General features: G+C 42.3%; 1 protein-coding gene across 2 annotated transcripts in view; it reads left to right on the top strand.

The window, feature by feature from the left end:
• Window positions 1-2,094: 2,094 nt before the first annotated feature.
• itga3b (integrin, alpha 3b) overlaps window positions 2,095-23,242 on the top strand; it is a 22,159-nt gene continuing 1,011 nt past the window's right edge. Inside the window, exons 1-25 of one of the 2 annotated variants that reach the window (XM_027021872.2) lie at window positions 2,095-2,540; window positions 13,943-14,070; window positions 15,546-15,625; window positions 15,717-15,966; window positions 16,125-16,223; window positions 16,536-16,740; window positions 17,328-17,521; window positions 17,920-18,008; window positions 18,138-18,274; window positions 18,411-18,491; window positions 18,608-18,675; window positions 18,767-18,903; window positions 18,995-19,141; window positions 19,246-19,343; window positions 19,577-19,745; window positions 19,859-19,927; window positions 20,204-20,280; window positions 20,410-20,487; window positions 20,621-20,723; window positions 21,233-21,409; window positions 21,551-21,658; window positions 21,800-21,913; window positions 22,027-22,125; window positions 22,244-22,369; window positions 22,820-22,989. In XM_027021872.2, the coding sequence (XP_026877673.2) occupies window positions 2,368-2,540; window positions 13,943-14,070; window positions 15,546-15,625; window positions 15,717-15,966; window positions 16,125-16,223; window positions 16,536-16,740; window positions 17,328-17,521; window positions 17,920-18,008; window positions 18,138-18,274; window positions 18,411-18,491; window positions 18,608-18,675; window positions 18,767-18,903; window positions 18,995-19,141; window positions 19,246-19,343; window positions 19,577-19,745; window positions 19,859-19,927; window positions 20,204-20,280; window positions 20,410-20,487; window positions 20,621-20,723; window positions 21,233-21,409; window positions 21,551-21,658; window positions 21,800-21,913; window positions 22,027-22,125; window positions 22,244-22,369; window positions 22,820-22,930 (3,117 nt within the window). In that variant the 5' untranslated portion in view covers window positions 2,095-2,367 and the 3' untranslated portion in view covers window positions 22,931-22,989. Of the gene's footprint in view, window positions 2,541-13,942; window positions 14,071-15,545; window positions 15,626-15,716; window positions 15,967-16,124; window positions 16,224-16,535; window positions 16,741-17,327; window positions 17,522-17,919; window positions 18,009-18,137; window positions 18,275-18,410; window positions 18,492-18,607; window positions 18,676-18,766; window positions 18,904-18,994; window positions 19,142-19,245; window positions 19,344-19,573; window positions 19,746-19,858; window positions 19,928-20,203; window positions 20,281-20,409; window positions 20,488-20,620; window positions 20,724-21,232; window positions 21,410-21,550; window positions 21,659-21,799; window positions 21,914-22,026; window positions 22,126-22,243; window positions 22,370-22,819; window positions 22,990-23,242 lie in introns of both variants that reach the window. The other variant, XM_027021871.2, reaches the window with a different exon arrangement.

The following is a 23,242-nucleotide window of genomic DNA, read 5'->3' as shown; positions in this document are numbered from 1 at the left end:
AATGTATTCAAGGTTTGCTCTTTAGCACTGTGGCAGCACTTATTCAGAAAACAACTTGTATGCAGCTGGACTAAAGAAAGGTGAACAAACACGTGAAAACAAGACCAAGTATTTTTTTAACTGAATTATGATATGTTTAAAAATGATAAATTAACTATTGTTCTGCTTTACTCCTGATGACTATGTGTGTCTAGCTGTGTGCCCCTTTTCCTCTAATAATTAGCATAAAAGGTTTCTCAACCAGTGCTAGTGGGGAATTCTCCTTGTATGTGTTATTATTTAGGAATAAAAGACGAGGATCGTTAAAATTTCATACAAGGAGAATTCTTTTCCTGTAAATAAACTAATCCTTTACACACAGCTGTACAGAATATCTATCCTCTGAATGTACATCATGTCTATTTTTATGTATTGGAAAGGCCATGCTAAATATGGTTTGAACTAGCTACAGGCTGCTGTCTTTGTCTGTATACTTAACAATTCCTCTCCTGTCTGAACATCTTGCACTCGTTATATTATTTACATATTTCCCATTTAGTCATATGCTTTGCCATCTATAAATACTCATGTAAGCCTGAATAAAGTGCACATGCTTCCCAACATCTTGGACTCTGTGTCACTTATTCTGAGAACAGGGCCCTGATGAAGGAGAACCAGACCAGGCGAAGCAGACGGTTGGACCGGTTAAGGAAAACTGAGAATTTTTCCTTACATGAGATATTGAGTATCGTCAGCACAACAATGGTAGGATATTTGTGTTTATGGAAAATAGTCCATAGCAAAAGTGTGTACTGGGAGAACAATATAGGAACTATATAGGTACTCCATGGGTGATTGGTGCCAAGGAAGAGTGTAGGATGCAACCCACTGTAGAGCAGCTACAGGAGGATGTTATGATTAACTGTATCTAATGCAGTGCTGATGTCTAAAATAATTAAAATGGCACACATTCCAGAGATCACAGTTAACTGTATATAATTTTAGTTACTTTAAGGTGGACAGACTTGTAGACAGAGGCGGGCAGAGAGGTCATATGACAGTAGCAAAATATGTGATCTTATATTTTTGATTTTGGCAGTGAAGAGCCTTAAGGGCACCTCAGACCTCTCACCTGAAGCTTCAACATTGGTTTAATTAGATGCATTTAATATGTTTTTATTGTGCTAAACAGCACTTTTGGGCTAAGAAAATGTTTGGAAATTATATTAGAGAAGTATTTCTCTAATAGGAGCCATAGATAAAGCAAGAGAGAGAGACTGATTATGTGCAGGACTTTCACTGCTTTTTATCTGTCTAACTGTATTAGGTGAACCTATAGTACCTTTTCCACGTTATTTAAATCTGTTTTTATAATTATTCTATTAACTTGGAGTGGCTTGTGAGCTTGGGACAGGAGTGGTGCTGGAAAGCCAGACCTCACTGAAGAGCCTTCTGGAGGTGTCATGGGCTTAATTCATCTTAATTCAGTGAAAGAAGGTGCCTACCTGATGACCCCTGAGAAGAGCCTGTGATGTTGTGGTTGCTGGAATGAAGAGAGTTGGCAGGGCTCTAAGTGAAACTCTAATGGACTAGGATATGATCATTTTACATCTTATCCGGTACATAAGCACAATGAGGCATTGACTGTAAGTGACAGAGCAATTAAATTTTCAATAAATATATATTACTTATTCATAAATACAGTTTGAAATATGTATTTATCTATACAATGTGGAACATCCCTCTTCAGTGTCCAGAAATAGTCTGCCATAAAGAGACTCCACTTTCCTTAGTACTGCTTTTCTGTACTATGAACAATGATATGAGAGTACACTTGCCTATAATAGACGTTCTCTTGAAGGATTTCATGATGTTACTGAGCCTCTACCCGTCTCAGCCGCCATGGCTACTCCCACCTGATGTCCCCTGCTGTAGCCCACCACAGTGCCACCCTAGCCAACTACTTCTCCGTTGCCCTTAATGGACATTCTCTTGCGGGATGGGTCTCGGGCACGTGCACACCTTGGGATAAGACTAGGACCTCTAGAAAGTTGGACTAGACATTAATTGCTTATTTTTTCATTTTATTTTATTTTTCTCTTTAAACTGTTATTACTGTGGTGATCATTGTCAGCCAGGGGAGGATACAGCAGGGTACAGCAGAAGCAGTGGTGAATGTCCCGAGGGCGTCGCAGGTTGGAACTCAAAGTGGACTGCGCGTGCGGTGGCTGGGTGTAGTCGAAGCCCAAACACCTAGCGCGCGCCACACTCGAGAGAAGGACGTTTTCATGGAGTGCGAGTCAGATTTTTAGGATAAGATCGAGAGAACCTTTTCACTCTTACTGTGCGTGCAAACGCCGACTGAGCCGAGGAAGAAAAAGCATAAATATGGCTTCTAGCATACTGCACTTGGGCTTCTTTGCAATTTACATGATTCAAACGGGCTTTGGATTCAACATTGACGTCCGTTTCCCGGTAATGAAAGAGGGAAAGACCAAGGGGAGCTTCTTTGGATTTTCTGTTGCGCAGCACAGACAGACTGAAAAGACAAAAAAGTACCTGTAAGTTTTTACCTTTCTTTAGTCCTACAGTGGCAGGGGAGACTTGCAAGTGGGTCGTAGGTATTCAGAGATTCGTGGGTATAAGACAATTAGAAATCATATTGTTAATTGGATAATTCCTTTGTTTTATTTACGAGTAGAATTTCTTGGGATATGCTAGACATCATGCACATTTTGTTTTTGTGGATTTTTCCTTAAAACCTGAAACTTATTCCGCGTAAGCACCTGCCGGCTTCAAAGCCTGGTTTCACTTCGCTCGAAGGTTCTCTGCCTCTGCATGAACACCGATCATTTTCCAAGAACCTTGTCCATAATAATTTATAGTTATACAGTTATATCAACTTGTGCCTTAATGACAAGAAAACATTCGCTTAACATTGTGTAACTTGGTATTCATATGGAATCACCTGACCACACTCTTCTTGTGCTGGTCACTTGCTCTTTGGCGTTCATCCGTCAAAAACTGCGATGTGGATTATTATATCTTTTATGGTAAGAAGTTGGCGCCGCCTGGTTGCTTACGATATGCAAGCTTTTACAAAATATAATTTTTAGTTCTACCAGAGCTTTCGTGTTAGTATGTTAGCACTTCTAAGATCACATATACAGTAGTGGGGAGGCTGGAATACAGAGATGGTGAGATCGCAAGTACGACAGTAGTCTTTTTGTAGACTATTCACAAGGTGAAAGTAGCACAGGTAGTTACGTAGTACTGAAACAAAAGCCGTTTTAGAAACTGAGGATTGATTTGTTATCTGCACAACTGAAGTTACTGCTTGAGTTAATTTAATCATTTTAATTCTATATGAATTAATTCTCGCTATTGGAAATTTTAAGGCATAGTAGTATAAAGATGTCAGTCAATAAATGTTGCACTCACCAACATTTGTAAACTGCACGTTTAAGATGGTTTTTGCATTGGATTGCATGGTACTTTGCAAACGTGAAAGCATACATACTTACCTGAACCTCACTTTTTAAAATGTTTAATTTCAAATCTTTAATTTCAATAGAAAAAATCTTTCTCACAGACGTCACATACTGTACTCAGATGCTGTATGGCAATTGCAAAGGCCATAAAGATTCAGTTTTTTCACTTTTATCAGAGTTTGTAAGACTCCTTGTGTTGTAGGGTGGTTGGGAGTTCCCCAACCCCCACTATCCCCCTCTTTTAACTTTGTCCTTATTTGGGATTTCCTGTATAGTTTAAATGAAGCTATCATCACACAGCATCTGCAGCTGCTGAGACCACTTCAAAGAACAGCAGTATGTACAAAGGGCTGTATTTTTCATTAGTGCATTGCTTTAAACGTTATCTTCACGTTGCCAGGCTATGTTACATGAGATGCATCAACCTGGCTTCAGTGAGGACTTGTCGCTTCAAGGCATGGGGATCACTAGTAAGACACACTGCTGTAAAGAGATGGCACTTAGTTTAAGGGGCACATTTGTAAGCGATGGATGGACGGGCATCCAGCTGTTGTGATTTAACAGGCCATCTTAACCTGGGCCTCATATGGTGCATCACACACCAGTATATTGACTGCATGCACTAGAGATGTTTAAGTGTTGGCTAATAAACAGACAGTCTGGAAGTCTGTCTTTTACATAATGTTTGACATAGGCCATAAAGCATTACTGGTGCACCAGAGAACCTTCAAAATAAACAATTTCAAGTCCATTGTACTTTATCAGTTAACACAAAACATTTTCAATATGGAATATGGACAAGAGTACAAATTAGTGTCTTGCTCAGGCAGCTTCCTGCCTCAGAGGCAATGCAGTGTTGTTGCTTGCAGGGAACACTTCCCAGAACCCGGGTCTTCCAGCAATGCATCCTAGGAACATGGAATGTGCTTGCCCAAGATGGCATGTGTAGAGTATTAAAGAAAGGATTCTGGACTGGCATATGTGTGTTTCAGTTTTATAGCAAAATCCCAGTGTCTCCACTACCTCAACACAAAGACAGAGACTCTGTTATTTATAATTCACCCACTATTTAACCCATTCCAGAAATGCAAGGGAGGTGTCTGTTGTCTAGTCCCAGCATGCACACAGTACTGATGGTGGAGCATTCAGGAAAATGTAAGACATGTCTTTGATAGATCCCCTCCAAATAATGGGACAGTAGTCAAAATACATATTTTTTTCTGTATACTGAAAGACAGATATACCCAACATGTGACATACAGATTTTTGTTAACATGCTACTTAAAATGGATTTTAAACATTATATTTTAAAATGGCCAATAATTCCCATACTTTCTATGGATACATTTTATTTTAATATTTTGTATGAATCATTGTCCTAATTTTTTTTTTTTCATGAATAAGGTCTAAGTGTAAGTTTAGCAACCAAAGCTTGGTTTGGTTTACTGTAGCACTCTCTGTATATCCTACCCAGTCCCACTAGAATATATATTGACTCACCTCCCCTTAAAACACAACCTAACTAACTCACTAACTTCATGCCCTTTATTCATTTTTGCCATCTTTCTGCGAAAGGCCTACAGGTTCTTTGTTAGCTGACCAAGTAGAGCAGGCACCAGGCCTGTTCCCTGGCCTCTCATTAGAGTCTTTCAGCCTCCTTACCCTGTGGAATGTGGGGAATGCATCATCCTTGCCTGCTCCAAGGACCTGCCAGCTCACAGGTTGGGACAGGCCTAGGAGAGCTTGAGAACATACAGCTTAAAGAGCCATCTTGAGTTGCTGAAGGATTAGCAAGATATTCAAGGTCTCCAAACACACCTACAGACCTGAGCTCAGTCCTGGACAGTCACCCTTACTTGGAAAGGAGTTTATTAACTGTAGTAATTTGCTGGTGTGTAGGAGCAAAGCAATAGTTGTCACTCCTCTGAATCTGACATTTATTTAACGAGGCAAATACTGTTGCTGAGGTAGCTATCAGCTGTCTGCACCCCCTAGCACCATGGCTCAGGGCTCAGATTACACCTCCTTTTCATTTGATAGAGGTTTTCTCTCTATCTGTCTACATATCTATCTGTCTATCTCTCACTCTCTTTTTCTCTGTCACTCTCCCTCTCTCTTTTATCTCAGTTTAATTAATTTGATTTAAATCAGATCAGTTCAGCTCAGTTAAATTCCAGAAAGTTTAATTGGCATGGCTCTATCAAACTCAGTAACTCAGTGATTTGTAGAGATATACAGAAGTTTCAAGCACTGTATAACATTATAAATTATTATAAAAAATCAGAACAGAAAGTAACAGTAGAGGTTGTACTAATAAGAATAACACCAAGTAACCCTCTTAGAAACTCCATCGTTCTCTTTCTGTCTTCTAGCTGCTCATGCAGCCCCCTTTACTAGCTTTATAAAACTAGGTGTAGACAATTTCAAATGACAAAATAAAAATATAAAGCATATAAATAATATACGTTATACTGTAGCCTAACAGAAATGTTTATTTGTGAAAGCATTAAAGTACTTTTTGTCAGCCAAACTACTTTTCATCTGTTAATTATACTTTAGACCCATTACTCAAGAACATTTCTCAAACATTTAACTCCCTCACACAAAACACTGCATTAATAACTATTATCTTCACATTCAGTTTTTACCTTCTCAGCTCCCATACTTCTTGCCAACTTCCAATCTTCCTCTATTCTGAACGGCTCTTCAAAACAACAAAAAATAATTTATTTTAATGCAAATATTTTAAAAGGCATTCTTTTTTTTTTATTAATTTAATGATGCCACATTGCATATTGCATATTGAGGACTTTGATAATGTATACAGAAATAATATTGTATCTGTAGTTATCCATTGGGTATTAGCCAGTCTTGGCTAAGTCTTGGCAACTCTCCATTGCACCCATTTTAAGTTCCAGTGTTTGCTTCAGGTGTAGGATTTTCAAAGCTGAATGTTAACAGGGACCCCTTTAGAGTTTCCAGTACCATGCTGGATATCCAGGGAACATGTGACCAAAAGAGCATGTTTGTAATAATCTCATAGACAGCACATGCCTTTGTGATGGCTTTAACATGTTAATGTAAACAGAATGTCTTTCACCTTTTCACCTTTTTATCAGTGCTGAAGCCTTTTTCTCTGCACAACCCAGGGAGTTACATAGGTCTGGACTAATAACTAACTGAAAGTAAAGCCTGAAGCTTTTACCTACTCATCATCAATCTGTAGCTGCTCATTTCCATCACAATTTCATCACAATTGCTGTATTCAGAGCAATAATGGCTTTACTGTGGAATAAACATATTAACTGGATTTTCATGCTCCCTCCAGGTCTGCAGAATAGTTCTTTCTCTTGTCCCAGGCAACAAAGGAAAGAGGTCTTGCAAAATGATTAAATCTAGACAGCTGGGACTGGATGCTGTTTGTCAATTTAGCCTGAGATGAGCCTAACCCTGAGACCCTTTCACTATCCAGAGGTACCTGATGGGAATGTTACTGCATTCACAGTCCACAACAGCACACAATACCTTTAGGTGAAAGTTCGATGAGAAGTGGTTAAGGTATGACTGGATGTGGCCATCCTGGGATTAGTATATAGGATATTTCTCTCATACCTCTTTTTCCAGAGCTTAAGCTAGCATAATAGACTAGTTAGCTCCTTTAGGGCCGTTTTTCCAGACATGGTCATGAACTAAAATTGCAGTGCCAATGATAAAATACCACTGGAAATGGTTTTTAGCTTGGTCTGGCTCTGGGCAACTAGCCATGTATTAACAGACATGTTACTTAGTGTTAGTATACATGGTAGTATAAAATGTATTATGTGTAAGTGGCTAACTATTATTTTAACATGATACAAAGTTTACTGTTGATATAAAGTTTGCCCCCCCCCCCCCCCCCCCCCCCCATTGAGTCTTGGTTCCTCTCAAGGTTTCTTCCTCATGCTCTGGGGAGTTTTTCCTTGTCACTGTTGCCCTTGGCTTGCTCTCTGGGGGCTTGGACTTGGAAATTTGTAAACCTGCTTTGTGACAACATCTGTTGTAAAACACGCTATATAAATAAATTTGATTTGATTTGATTTGATATAAAATTTTGGTGAATATGTAATGAAACAGCTAAAGTTCATCACACCTTTGTGGTATGCTGTTCAGCACCAAGTGTTAAAACAAACAGAATGAATGAATGATGACAGATCTGTGTTATTAATTTGTGCATCAGCTCTGAACAGAGGTCAGTGGCCTCAGTCAATCAGCCTGTTCTTCAGAGACATCCCACCTGCATCAGGGCCATTAGCAAGAGGGCAACAGTTGACCCTGGGTAGATTAGCTAGTTAAACCCAGATGAGCTGCAGCAAATGCCATGGATTAAAACTCCCAGAGAGGAAGTGCTGTGTGCCAGAGGGACCCTGTCTGGGCTCTCTCTGCTTGGAGGAGATTTCACAGCCTTGTAAATATTAGGAACCTGGGCTTAGTGATCTTAAGGTAAGAGTTTGTCCAGTGAGACCTTCTCGCAGTGGAACAGAAAGCCAGAAGATACTAAACAACATGAGGCCAGTGGTTCATAATTTATAATGTGATCACACTGCCAAAGTTCCTGCATTAAAACATGTCATACATCCTGCAGCCAATAATTTTAGACAGAGTCTAAAGCAGCTGTAAGTATGGATCACTTAGATGAAAACAGAAAAGCAGACAGACATGATATGAGGTTTTAGGATTTTTAGTTGGCCTGTAATTGAAGGTGCTCTCTGCCTATATGGCTGTTGAAGCATTAGGACAGAGGCATTTGCAGTTCTGCTGGTAAGGGCAGATGGTGTCTGGCAGACAGGATGTTTGTCTGGGGGAGACAGCACTGACCGTTTCATCTGTGTGCACACATAGGGGCAACACACATTTGAGTGCAAGTAAACTGATGTGTGCATTGTTCCTCACTGCAGTACATAATGGGTGGATCTTGCCCGCTGTCTGTTAATGTGAATGAAGTGATGAAAAACAGAAGGACTTCCTTTCCTTCTGTACCTGGATGGACTGAAGCATTTAGACAAACTACTGACTTCTGAGCATTTACTATTGTGTGTTTCAAATGTTTAAAAACTGTTTAATATTTTTTAATGTATTTCCATATGAATTTATCAAATTCATATGTAAATACACTGATTTCCAAACTGATATGAGTAAATCACGTATGACTTTGGGATTTGAACCTGATCTTTTGGATATCTTTTTGAATCAGTAGTCCATTACTGTAGCAGTGTGGAGCATCACATAGGTGTTTCTCTGTCAGTAGTATACATTCTTGCTAGTCTTACTAGGTTAGTAACGAGTGTTATAATTTGGTGTGGAAAAGGGCAGGCATTTCCATTTAAAGCAAAAGTACAGTTTCAGTTTTTTTCTGTGGTACCATTTGCTAAAGTATATTCTCCAGTTCCTGTGCTATTCCATGCTACATTAACATCAGATGTAATTATTTTAGCCTATAGTTGACAGATCTTTTCACTCAATAAATAACTTGGACCAAAATGTTGACACCATAGATGGATGCATGATTGGAAAAAAAAGCATGCCACACATATCAGACGCACCTTGTTTTATTGTTTACCCCACGCACTCATGTTTCGCTCGTGTGAACATGAATAACCTGTACACAACACAGGTCCTGTGTAATAGCCATTCTGCCCCTTTACCAGTGTAACCAGTATGCTTCAGTGCATGAATGAGTACATGTTGATACACAGCAGCAAGTCTGTGCCAACTGGATGCACCAGAGACCAGTGAAGCTCTAGAACTGCACAGGTTCTCACTGATAACACTGTGTCATTTTGATGTACGGTCATAGGGGCCTTATATTGATGTATGTACTATAATCAAATTCATATCCCATTTCACAGAGTAATTGTGCATAATTGTCCCATTTACTAACTTCTCATTCGATTACGGACTTTGCTTCTATGGCAAATTTAATATGTTGACTGAGCTTTTGCAGCACACAGTATTAAATTATTTACAGTATTTGTACTGAAATGGTATTTTGGTCAAAAATGAATGTTACACAATTATCCAATCATTACTTCCTCAAATAATCTGTTTACTGAGTATCCTCATTGGTGTAGTGTATAACAGGTAAACCAAATTACCCATGTAGCCTAACAGTTTGTCCTAGTAGTAGTTTTGTCTGCTGGTCTGTTCTTTTTCGATAAAGAGGCTGTTCTGTCTGCCTGCTATCAGCTTGGCACTGTCTCCAGGTAAGCTGTATCTTGCTGATCTGAGGCGTACCATGCTCACCTTTCCCTACCCTACACTGAACAGGTTCTAGGCACCATATCTGAACCCAGATAAAGGAGGGACGCATGCTTATTTCATTTAGCATGACTGAGATGTGCCTGCCTGTCTGTGGCTGAACTGGGACATCAGCATGTTGATGTTTAGACTGGTATCTAAGTACCTTGATTGTCGCAGAGATAGGACATCAGGAAGAGGTAGAACGTGATCAGTATGTGGAGTCTGTAGAGGTCTGCAATCTTTCACCAGATCTGAGTCCTCACTTTAGGAGTGGAGGCATTTTTCACATGTAATAATGAGACTGCTTGCATCTGTGTTCTTTTGAGAGTTTATCTGGCTGATGAACTGTTCAGCCTTGTGCTGCTCTGAATAGTAAGGCTATTTTTTTCTCCCAGATACCAAATGAGTGATAAGTAGCTATTCTCTTTTCAAGTCTGATGGAACGTCGTTTGCTTAAGACAAGCAAAGCTTCAACTAAAAACAAGCTTTTTATGTTCACTCTACAGAAAATTATACATTTTAGTAAAAAAGGGGGAGACATAAACATCTGATAAGATCAGCTTCAAGCATTATGAAGCAAGTTTTACAACCATGTATAATGGTGGCGGCTGAATTTGCAGGACATCACTTCCAGTTAAAAATTTTGACATAGTTCTGCTTACTTTTAGCATTTTTTAAAATCTCACTACCAGTGTGGTTTCCTTTTTCTCACACCTACCACAGTTATACAGGCAAGTATATGTGCTCTATCAGCCGTGCTGCTATAAATTATTGTCAGTTGTTTATTCAATTGCTAGCCCTGCAAACAGCACTAAACATGGCTGATTGTTGAATTGTTGGATGGGTGAACATTTGAATGAGAAAGTGTTGAGTGAATGAGAAATATACACCTATTAAAATGAACTTAATAAGCCAGATTTTTTTTTACTTTGGGCCTGGTATTTGCTTGATATTCAAAGGTCAATTAATTTATCATTATAAACATTTGAAAAAAAATATATAAATAGTACATGAATATATGTAAGATTAGCAAGTTAGCTGAGTGTGGGTAGTATGACTCCAGATCAGCACAGTCCTCAGTGTCTGTGGTTCCTAATCCTGCGGTTAGGGACCCCAGCCTCTCCACCTCTTTTGGTCTGTTTGAGTGTCTAAGACACAAGTAATCAGACTTCTAAAGTCTATGTGTGTTACAATCTAGAAAGAACTAAAGCAGCATATCTCTCTGTCTGGCTTTCCTCAGCCATCACTTATCTGTTGGTCCAAAAAAAGCCCTGCACCTATTATTTATATGCACAGCACAGCCTCCGTTTGGGGAGCCAGAGATTCAACCCCTTGAAGTTTGCATGCCAAACACAGTAGCCAATGGGGTGGGGAGTCTTTTCTCATGAAGGACAAAACTGATCATGACCCTGGCTCGGCACTGCTGTACCAGTACCACCAGTACCACAAGGGCAGAGGCCTCAACCCTGCAAGCTTTACAGAGAGTCCCTGCAGCACTCACTTTTTCCTCCTGACCTCTACCCAGCTTTTCAAAGAGCGAATGCAGTTCCACTTTTATGTGCAGCTGATTGCATTGTGGCCATTTTCTGTCAGGTGGATAGTCAGTGTTAACAAATAGATGCACTAACAACAGTGTGAGCAAGGTCTGCCCACCAAACCTCACAGTTCTCATCAGAGAAGGGCGTTCCTTACAGTTCTCAGATAAGCAAAGCAGGGTGATGCTCACAGCTCAGATCAGCTAAGCAGGGTGATGCTTCGATTTCCATTATAGCGCTGTAAGTGCATCTGTGAGCAAGGTTCACTGTTTCTGGGTCTAACTTACCTCTGGTACTACATTTAAACCCCTTCTGGAAATACATGTTTGCTAAAGATCTTCGGGAAAGTTGAGCTTCATGAACGGAGGTAGCTGGTGATTTGCATGGTTATGGGTAAATGTTCCTGACATGTTCATCATTGTAATCTGAATAGTGAGTGTCTGTAAAACCTCAAGGTTGGTGAGCATGAGAGCTGAAATCTTTCTCTCTGTTCATGAGAGCTGAGGTCTTACTCTCTGTCCCATGGAGACACTATAGGCCTGCTACATTCACTACCACTGCAAGGGACTATCAGTTTACGCCCTATTCTCCTATGGTCTCTAGACCATTCTCAGATATACTGCCCTTCTCCATCACCCAGGCCAGGTCATTGACAAATATACAGAAGAATGAAAGCAAAAGATATGCATGCTATCAGTTTGGTTAGACCTTACTGGCCTTATTCCCATGGGAGAAGCCCCATGACTAAACTATTCTGACTGTTGTGGGAAGGATTCCTTTTGAAGTAATGCAGAAAGCTTTGATGGTACTGCGTGGATCAGGTTTGCTTTCCCACCAACTCTCAGACATGGAAATCCATTTCCGCCCCAGGAGCAACTGTTTTAGACATTTCTGCAATCCTCTAGGCCTCTGCTAAATTACTAAATGACCCAGTTCTGGAGCTCATCCAGCTCCATTTTCATTCAACATATCATCCCTTCCCAAGGCAACCAGGTGCATCCAGGCAACCAGGCACACTAAGCTGACCCCACATCTGGGATTTGTGAAGGGGAGAACAGTTTATATCAAGTCATGACTAATGGCAGGTATAGCTCACACCTGCGGAAACTTCTGGTAAATGCTCTGAAATAGCTGAAAGATGTTCATGACTCTCATGTGGCCAATAGTAGTGAGTCTTATCTTGTCAAGGTAGTGTTTTTATTTTTCAGTGCGCCAATGAAGTGCAGACCAGCATTATGTGCTGTTGTATGTTTTTGTGATCAGACATTTTCAGTAAAAGCCCACTGAATGTCCTCCTCTAGTCTTCTGCTGCTGCACCTACAGACTCATTTCTCACTGGAGAACATGATATAGGAGAAAACACGCCTCTCACAATCACATGCTGGTTGCAGATGGATTATGGCTGCTCCTCAAGGAAAATCAGACAGTCACACCACTGGCTTGTTGACAAAGTTTAATAAGTCTAGTCTTTATCAGGGATTCTTGAGGTTCAGTTTACGAGGCAGCATGTCCTAACCACTCTACCCTGCTCTCTACTCGGTCCACTGCCTTTACACCTGGTGAAAGACTACGTCTCTGGGGCACAAAAACAGCTAGGCTATCATGACATCATTCACACTCTCCAGAGATGAATCAGAATTTTACAAGCTGAGGGCAAATACTTTGTGGTCAGTGCAGCAGATGGAGAAAGTAAGTGCTTATGTGGCAGGAAGAAAGGAGACACACCAACTAAAGAATGGAAGGGCGCAAAGGGTTATTGTGCAGAATTTGCTTCATTCCGCAAACTATAACTTCTTAGATTCAGTCAAATGTATTCATTGTTTCTAATATTTACCTGGTTAAGAGGATTTAATTCTATAAGAATATTTTTTCCAATGTTTTTGTCAATTATTCTAGTTTCCCTTTTAGTGTAGTAGTTTTGTTATCCTCCTATACATTCGAAAAAAGTACACACACACACACACACACACACACACACACACACACACACACACACGCACGGACGCATGCACACCACACAGCACATCTTACCAATTGACATTGGGTCAAGCTCTAGGTGACAGAGGCCTTTGTTTAATCCTTTATTGGCTCTTATGCCATTTATCTTTTCTGTTGGCAAGTTGATTGCAAAAGCCGGGTTTGAAACAAAACAGAGGGGCACACTTCCTTCTGGTCTGCGCAGGTCTGGACTCATTGTCTCTCTCTCATCCCCCACTCTCTCCCATTCACTCACTGAAGCTCTTTCCCCCCTGTCTTCCCCCACAGACAGAGAGGGTTTTTTGGATTGGGGTTTTTTGGGTTTTTTTGGAAGCAAGTCACCAAAGTGTTTTGGAGCCAAGTGACATCCAAAATGAACATGTCAGTGCATGGTGACATGGCTTTTGACAGGAAGAGTAAATAATAAATAACCAGTAAGATTTATTGTCACCTCTATAGCATACAAAAAAACCTCCACATTCTCTTTTCATCCTCAGCGGCAGTACATTATTAAATTCCTAGATCCATAGACAGAACAGACTGCATCTACGGGTTCGTCCTGGCAGAGCTCTTTTCTTTTGACAGTATAAACCTTATCCTGTGTGTCAGGAGTTGCTTTGGTTGATCCTAATGTAACATGGTACAATACAGTAAACAGCAGAGTGTGCGTTTCTGTGTGTACAGTCTCCTGGCTGGGGCTCCCAAAGAGAAGGCCCTCTCTCAGTTCAGAGTAAACGAGACCGGAGCCATCTACTCCTGTCCCATCACCACCCAGCTGGATGACTGCACCAGAGTGGACTTCATCACTTCAAGTAAGCACTAACCCAATTCAGGAAAGTTACGCTGCAGTTTATGGACCTCATAAAACTTTTATAACACATATTTACCTATAAAGCATATGAGGTATGAATAGTGCAGCAGGCAGTGTTATTCATGAATGTTTGATATGCTACATTGCATTTCCATCAGCCTGATAAAGGCATGTAATTGTGCAGGTCTTCATTTGAATTCAGTTTACATCTCACCTGAAAGGAGAATGAGTCTGTGACAACAGTAGCCCTAAACCCAAACCAGTCAAAGTCTGTTTCACACATGTACCATGGTCTTCATTTATTTGAATGAACTACTGGAGAACAATCTAACTTCTTAATCAAGTTTGGTTACTATAGAGTGTCATATAGCTATTTGTAAATTAGAAGCCTAATATTCTTTAGACCATACTATGTAAGCACACTGACAACAGAAGGAAAGCCTGTGAACAGATTAATGGCAGAGATTATGACTAAGAATATCTGGAGTAGCTCTCCAAATCCCCTCCTCTTATTCCCAGTGTCAGAAAAGACTCCAACAAGCTTCAACACAGCAGTGGCAAAACCTCTCCTGTCTGAATTATAATTATTATGTTCAAAAGACTGGCTCCCTCCCCCCACCCTCACTGATGAACAGTGATTGGCCAGTGTTGCCGGCAGACACAGCTACAGGCGATGCAGACAGCTCAGAAGTGGAACTTTCTAGATGTACTTCTTTGACTTTATGATTATTCCATTTGCTATGTGGTCTGTAGTCATTACCAAGTGCAGGAATCCTGACATTAACAGACACAGTGCAGCACAACCTGCCCACGGCGGCTGTTCATGCCCAGTGAACAAAACCTTATTAGCCTAATTATGTTGGGTGATTACTTGTGCAAACATTGCACTTCCAAATGTACTGCAGAGTGCATTTAGTCTTCATGTAGTGCATTGGCTCAGCTTTTGTTTCTTAAATAAACATTCGCCTTCTCTTATCTGTTCACTATTCATTGTTGGTTTTTGGATCACATGCAGCTTTAGAGCTATTTACAACTGCCGTAGTTGGCATCTTTTCATAAGGGCTTTAAAATGGGTTAGTAACTAGAACAAAAGGTCACTGCTGTAGCATTACTGTTGACCTTGATATGTCTGTGTAAGTAAGCAAAGGCCTGAGATTTGTTGTTGGTGAACAGCCTTCACACATGTGTCGAAAAATGTTCTTCTCCTCTCCCCATGTCTGTAATCTAAGGTACATGATATAAATGAGTGGTCCCCTCACCTATTTCTGAAGATGCTTTGCTTCCAAAATATTTGTCTTTTACCTGGTAGATGTTACTCGGTTCAGAAAGGTTTGCTGGTTGGCTGAGGAGTAGAAAGTGGATTCCCCAGGGACAGAAGTTGAAACGCTTGATAGAAACTTTTCTGTGTGATGGCTGTATCTGACAACTTGTGCGTGCTCAGCTGCAACTTGCTGACTGGTGTCCCCTCTCCTGTAGTGGACTCATTTGAGATGATCGAGGACATGTGGCTGGGGGTGACTGTAGCCAGCCAGAGACTGCGTGGTGGGCGGGTGCTGGTAAGCCTGACCTCCTCTCCTCACAGTGGACTTCACCTCACGCAGGGTGCCGTCCACATAATGATCCCCTCTCCACCCACTCATCTGACAGGCATGTGGTCACCGCTACGTAAAAATAGTGCGTGGGGGAACGGAGGAGCAGCGGCGAATGGTGGGCAAGTGCTTCGTGCGGGGCAACGACCTGACCTACAACCAGGATGATGACTGGCAGACACACACCTACGAGGTATGCAACCCCAACTTCGACATGGAGCTGGAAGGCATGTGCAACATGGGCATTTCCGCTGGCATTACGGACACGGATGTCTACATCGGCTGCACCGGCAGCTTTGAGTGGCAGGGTGAGTAGAGCAGTCTCTCAGCCTGCCAGATGCTGAATGGAGCCTGTGGCAGCGCTGCAGAAATAACTTTAGCGACGCGTTTCTCCAAACAGTGGCCCGCTTGCCAGAAGAACTGGTTAACCCTGCAGGAATGTGATCTCACTGTCTTTGTTTACCAGGTAATGTCCATGTAACGTGGAGAGACACCACCCCAGGGAACTCCTGGGATTACACTGAATCAGCTTTTCGTCCTCAGGGCAGGCGGAACAGTTACATGGGTATGAATGGGTTTTGAATGGGTTTTCAAATTGGTAGAGCACAAACTTGGCGTCTGGGCAGTCGTAGCTCCGTGGTTAAGGTTCTGGGCTAGTAGTCAGAAGGTTGCCAGTTCAAGTACCCCCCACTCCCAGGTTGCCACTGTTAGGCCCCTCAGCAAGACCATTAACCCTCAATTATTCAAATTGTACTCAGTTATAACTGTAAGTTGCTTTGAATGAAAGTGTCAGATAAATCTTGTAAATGTGTCTGATAACAAGTAAATTGCCTTTATTTCAGTGTTTTAGTCACATGATGTTTGGTTTCATTTTCAGGATATTCTGTGACTGAAGACAGAAAGCTGTTGAGCAAGGAAAACTACACAGTGGTTACTGGGGCTCCCAGAGACGAGTCCAGAGGGTCTGTTACCCTAGCAACAAAAGGACAGTCCATCCTCAAAGCTATCATTACAATCCAAGGGGAGCAAGTGGGATCTTACTTTGGCAGCAGTATAGCTGTGGCAGATCTCAACAACGACGAGTAAGTTTACATTTTGCTCATTTGACAGACCCTCTTATCCAGAGGTAAAGTATGACAGCACATGTGCTCCCTGGGAATCACCATGACCTTGTTGTCACTGGCACTTTGCTCTACCTGCTGTACCAGGTGCACTATAGGAACACGGCTCTCCCAGACGCGTCCAGGTATCCCATCTAGCCACACACAAAATGACTGCTTATCTAAAAGCATGCATGCGGCATGGATTTTAATGGCGTAGCGATCACTGATGTGGTCTGAAGTACACCTGCTACCTACACTCCTCTGTGTGCCTCGGTTATGTTATCTCAAAGGCAGCAGCCCAAAGTCCTCTCCTCAGCACTATCACTGCCATCCTGCCCCTGGCACTCACATGCAACACGCACCTCTACTTTCATGCGCACGCCACCCATCCACAGCCCACGTTGGCTTGCCAACAGGTTGCAGGCTAAATGCGTTTCTACAGCAGGTTACTCGCTCATTCATTCATAACAGGTGAAATGCCTCTATTGAAAAGGAAGGTGAACAGAAATAAGGTGTATCTGTATCTGCTCTTTGTTTTGTGCTCATGGCCGGATTCTCCACCACAGCTGGAATGACCTGCTTGTCGGTGCGCCATTCTACTTCGACCGCTACAAGGAGCACGAAGGAGCAGTGTACATCTTCATGAATGAAAACGGATCTTTCCAGAATAAAGCTAACATGGTCCTGAAGGGTGTTAAGGGTTCGGCGTTTGGGTTTGCTGTGGCAGCCGTGGGAGATGTCAATCAGGATGGATTCCAAGGTGTGTTTGTTTTGTTTGTTTGTTTTTTACTTGCTTGTACATTTTATTTTAAAAAGATCACAAATGGAACCAATAATATAGTGTAATAATATGATGTATAACACCTAAATAAGACTTAAATTCATCATATAACAACAATTTGGACACGCTTATGATGTAGTGGATGATCTGTTCAAGCTGTAGACATGCAAACCACATTCTCAGCCTCAGCATTCATTCCCTGAGGGCCCATTTTAAAAAACATTGTCAGTACAGGGTCAATTCTACTGTAGCTCTAATAAACCAAATCTGTGAATAGAGAAATAACTGTTACCATACTGCCATCTAGAGGATGAGGGACTTTTGCATCTGAAGCAGAAGATCCTCTGAAAAGTGCTTTGTCTCTCCCTGTCTGCTAGATTTTGCAGTGGGAGCTCCTTTTCATGATTCTGGCAGGGTCTACATTTGGATGGGGAGCCAGAAAGGAATAACAGTAGATCCCAGTCAGGTAAGCACCTTCCATGTTCCTCAGGAATATGCTTTTCCTAATAAAGACAGGATGGATCAAAGTAAAGTTGCCTCATTTGTTTTTGGATAGTGCTCAGTGCAGGACTGGTTATATCTGTTATGCACTTAGGTGATTGAAGGGCGTTCAGTGGGCTCTGGTAAGTTCAGCACCTTTGGCTACTCTATCAGCGGTGGCATGGACATGGATGGAAACCAATACCCCGATATCTTAGTGGGCTCTCTCGATGACTGCATAGCCCTTCTAAGGTTAGTATTTAATTACTTAAAAAGGGTACCAAAAGATTTGGTAAAATAGAAATCACTAATGTCTAATATTTAAAAAGCATTATTATTATTATTATTATTATTATTATTATTATTATTATTATTATTATTATTATAGGGCTCGTCCTGTCATCCATTTATCCCAAAATTTCACAGTAGAGCCAAAGATTGTTGATCCCAGCCAGTGCAAAAATCCTTGGTAAGCAAACAGATCATTGCAGGTTTGGCTTGTGGCTTTACGTTCATTCTCCCAGTTGAAACGTTTGGCATGTTTGTCGGTCTGAGTCTGCTGAACGGAACTGATGTTTTCCGCAGTGTGACGGTGAAGATCTGCTTCGGTTACACGCTGAGCAGTGGAAAGCGTGGCTTCAAGAACAGCATCAGTAAGCACTACAGGCGCTTTTTTAAACCTTACTGAGAGCCTTTAGTAAGACACAGCCACACATTTACCCTAACGCCCTCTGCTGTCCTCAGCTGTGAACTACACCATAGAGGCGGATCGTGGCAGACGGAGTGCCAGGGTGCAGTTCCCCGGCAGTAAGCTGAGCACGTTCACTGGCCTCATGTCCTTCTCCTCTCCAGCCTGCCAGGAGCTTGGGCTCACCGTGAGCGTAAGTAACAAGCCGCTTCCAGCTAACACACACAAGAAAGTGGTGCACACCCATCACATGCTCTGACACCTCTCCGCTTTTCACCCTGCAGGAGCAGCTGAGGAACAAGCTGGAGCCCATTGTGTTTCTCTTGAACGTCTCGCTCCATGAGCAGGAACCCTCCAGCCCACAGACCCTGCAGAACCTGGATGCGTTCCCCGTGCTGAGCGCCCAGCAAAGGCTGACGGAGAAAGCTGAGGTACACCAGCATAAAATGGACCTGAATAAACACAGATTTGAATACAACCATTACAGATAGACAGCATGAGACCTGGGAACTGTGATTTTCCCCTACCATTGTAGATCAACTTCCAGAAGGAATGCGGTTCTGATAACAAATGCAGCAGTAACCTACAGCTGAAGGCCCAGTTTGTGAATGAACAGCAAACCCCTTTCCCCAGGTGAGCTGCAGAAATGATGCAGTGTTTTCACTGGCTTCATGCTGCCAGGGTTCACCTCTATCATTGCTGTCATTTTCACTTTCTGTATAAACAGGCCACATATAATGACTTGAAATAACTGTTGAAATAAACTGTTGACTTAACAGTGCTAGTTGTTTAGCATTACTCTGGGAAAACTTTTTTATGTATTCTATTAGCAATTTCACGCAAGTGTAAAATTACTCCATTAGCAGCCAGGGTGGAGGTCAGACCATGGAATACAACACCAACATAAAGAAGCTTTTGTTGATGGTGGAGGTGACTAATCTGCCTGAACATGGCAGGGAGGCCGAAGATGCCCATCAGGCCATGCTCAACATCACCATTCCCACAGCACTCAAGTACTCTGGCTGGCGCTCCCAGGTCGGACCACATGGTGGCACTGTTGTACAGCATTTTCAACTACATTTTACTGTAACAATGACACTTGATGCTTGCTGTGCCAAATGTATTGTTTGCTTTTTTTTGGTAAACAGGACATTGTTTGTAGCGCTCACACGACAATTAATTGTGATCTGGGAAACCCATTTAAGAGCAACAAAAGGGTAATTTTACCTACTAATTGTACAAAAACTAATTGTAAGGTCACTACTTAAAAATTTCACAAACTCACCTAACCAAGATTTATGACTTACGTCGCATGTGATCATTTACAGTTTTGACATACAAATTCATAAATACTTATAAATATCCCCAAATATTCATAAGCAAGTTCAAATGTCCTGCAATTAATGTCTCACCATGTAATCCTGTTCTGCTGCGATGCCTGTTTATTTGCCACCAGCACCATGACACGCGACCTGTCTCTGCTTCCTCCACAGGTGTCCTTCCTGATTATATTTGAGACATTTATTACACTCTACACTGAACAAATTGAGTTGCAGGTCCAGCTGTCTACGTACGTCCCTCCTCATGTTCTCTAGTGGATATTGTGGCCTTTCTTGTTCTTGGTATCTTGAGTATGCTTCTGATGTACAGAATGAATATTTGTGTTTGCTTGGGTGGGTATGGGTGTTTGTATGCCCAGTCTGAGTGAACAGAGTGATCTGTATCCTGTCCCGGTTGTCCTCACTGTGGAAAACAAAGTTCTCACCTCCTTCTCCATGTATGTTCTTCCATACAATTTAATCCATGTATGCTGTTTTAAAAAAAAAAACATTTATTTTCTTGTAATAATTTTTCAAATGTCATTTTTGCTGATCCACCTTCCTCTTCCCCCACCTTCCTCTTTCCTGCAGAGATATGAGAAAGGTGACGACTTCGTTCAGTGGCAGAGTTGTAGGGGAGTCAGGCATGCGCACCACTGGTGATGTGGGTAGTCTAGTGGAGTTTGCCTTTCAGGTGAGAGTGTGTAACACTGGAAACATGAAGAGTAAAGACACAAATCAAACACAGTAACCAAGTCCCCATTTACAATTAAGACAGCGGGTTTATAGACACAAGCAGGTCTATAGACACCAGCGAGTTGATAGACACAAGCAGGTCTATAGACAACAATGGGTTTATAAACACAAGCAGGTCTATAGATACCAGCAGGTTTATAGACACAAGCAGGTCTATAGACACCAGAGGGTTTATACACACAAGCAGGTCTATAGACACCAGCAGGTTCATAGACACAAGTACGTTCAGAATTGCAGCTGTGCTTTGGATGCCCATCCTTTCACATGTTCCAGACTTCTGAACGCTATGTTGGAACAGGCTTCCCACCAGCTACATCACAGCTTCCCCATGTGGCCCAGCTGCAGACTGTCACTAGGAGCACTTATGTCCAAACTCTGCTAGCAGTCGTACCATGGTAGTAGGGATGGGCCAGTCAGGTCCAGCTGAATGTCTGTGTTTGTGTGTAGGTGAGTGTGGAGGGTGAACCACTGGGTGAGCTTGGCACACTGGTGGTGGACTTCGAGTGGCCATACGAGGTGATGAACGGTAAATGGCTGTTGTATCTAACAGAGATCTTAACCAGCGGCACGTCCAGGTCACACTGCACTCCCCCTGGGGGAGTCGTCAACACACTCAATCTCACCGTAAGTACAAAGACACATAGAACCAACCAGAAAATCGTTCTTCACCTTGTTAACTCTGCTGAGTCTAATCATGATAAGTACTGATAAAAAAGCTACTGGCAAACCATCCATGAAAAGTAACAACCCACTCTTTGTAAGCAGATATCAGCCAGGGCTCCCAAACGGCAGAGACGAGACTCCAACATCAATCTGCCACAAACAGAAGCTGCAATAAACATCTTCACTCCTCGCAAAGAGACCTACCTGCTGGTACACCTCATGACCAGAGACACAAGTAGCCAAACAGCACATTGTTTCTTAGTTCCTGGATGCCATTGGTTCAGAAAAACAGCAATAGCTTACGGATGTGCTGACAGTCTGATAATGGTTGATTGGCTGATTTCCATGCAGGAGTGCTCAAAGCGAACAGCGCGCTGCATGATCTTCTCCTGCCCTCTGAGCAACATGTCCACCAGGGCCACGGTCACTGTCAGGGCACGGGTGTGGAACAGCACCATGCTGGAGGTGAATGTCTGGAGCTGTGATGACTCTAGCTGAAGGCACTGCTCATGGCTCCCACGCTTGAAGGCGGGGACCGTCCGATTACTGCCGCATGGATAATCTTTTTTTCCCCACAGGACTACTTCAATGCGTTTCAAGTTATCGTGAAGGGCCGCACCACACTGAGGTTGGTCACAGATAAACCTGCCATCAAGATGGACAGCAGCAGCCAAGAGGTCAACAACATCACCTCAAATGGACCTTTGTACCCAACCTATGAGATCTGCCCGTCATTTTGACTTCGCTATCTCCTTCGCTTTCCTATCTCTCATGTCTCTCTGCTCCTCTCTGTAGTTTGTGGTCGAAATTGATCCTGATCTTAGAGAAGAAACTCCATATGATGCCCCTCTCTGGATCTACATGGTTGCAGGTGTAGCGGGAATTCTCTTATTAGGGCTCATCAGTCTCATATTGTGGAAGGTACAGTAGGCACATATCACCTCGTTTCCATTCCAGTGTAGAATCCCTCCAGCATAATTCAATGAGTCATGCTAAATGTGCTTTGTCCATACAGGCTAGTGTGTATGTTTTTTATGTGATGTACAGAGAGCAGTACAGTATCACAGATGCTGCATAGTCTTTTCCACAGGTCCAGTTCTCACTATTTTCATGCTGTTAATGGCTTTCAAATTAGAAAGGAGCCCAGCCCTCAGTGGGTTATGGTCAGCTTTCAATGCCTCACAATCAAGTTTTCTCAGCTTCTAATAGTATGAACCACTGGTGGTACCATTGAAACAGCTGGTAGTGCCACTAGTGGTACCACTAAAACAGCTGGTAGTGCCACTGGTGGTACCACTGAAACAGCTGCCTGTTCTGGACCAGGCCCTGATTGCCCCACTGCCCGGCCCACCCTCTCCCTCTCCCCTGCAGTGCGGTTTCTTTAAGCGGGCCAGTCGAAGGGAGATGTACGAGGCCAAGGCCCAAAAAGCTGAGATGAAGATACAGCCATCCGAGACCGAGAGGTTAACTGAGGACTACTGAGAGCATGGGAGGGGGCCTTCTGTCAGCCCTCTCCCAGTGCCCGCTGTTGGTGCCCATCGGTAATGCAGCCCCATGGATTCGGCTTTGATCTCTTTTTTCTCCACTCTTCACTCTTTTCTGTCCCCTGCTCTCCCCTGGTGTTTCAGAGTTCTGCCTTGACTCCTACCCAGTCCTCTAGAATCAGATCTTCACCTTTTTAATTGTTTTGTCTTTTTTAGCACCTTTTTTAGTGCCTGCTGAACTAGGACAATGAGTGTTGCTCCACCTGTCTAACTCTCAATAAACTTGTCTAACTCTCATTAATCCTTTCTT

Source organism: Electrophorus electricus, chromosome 14, assembly GCF_013358815.1.
Source record: "Electrophorus electricus isolate fEleEle1 chromosome 14, fEleEle1.pri, whole genome shotgun sequence".
Lineage (NCBI taxonomy): Eukaryota > Metazoa > Chordata > Actinopteri > Gymnotiformes > Gymnotidae > Electrophorus > Electrophorus electricus.
Note: the sequence above shows the minus strand (reverse complement) of the source record. Positions and strands in the feature narration are given on the sequence as shown.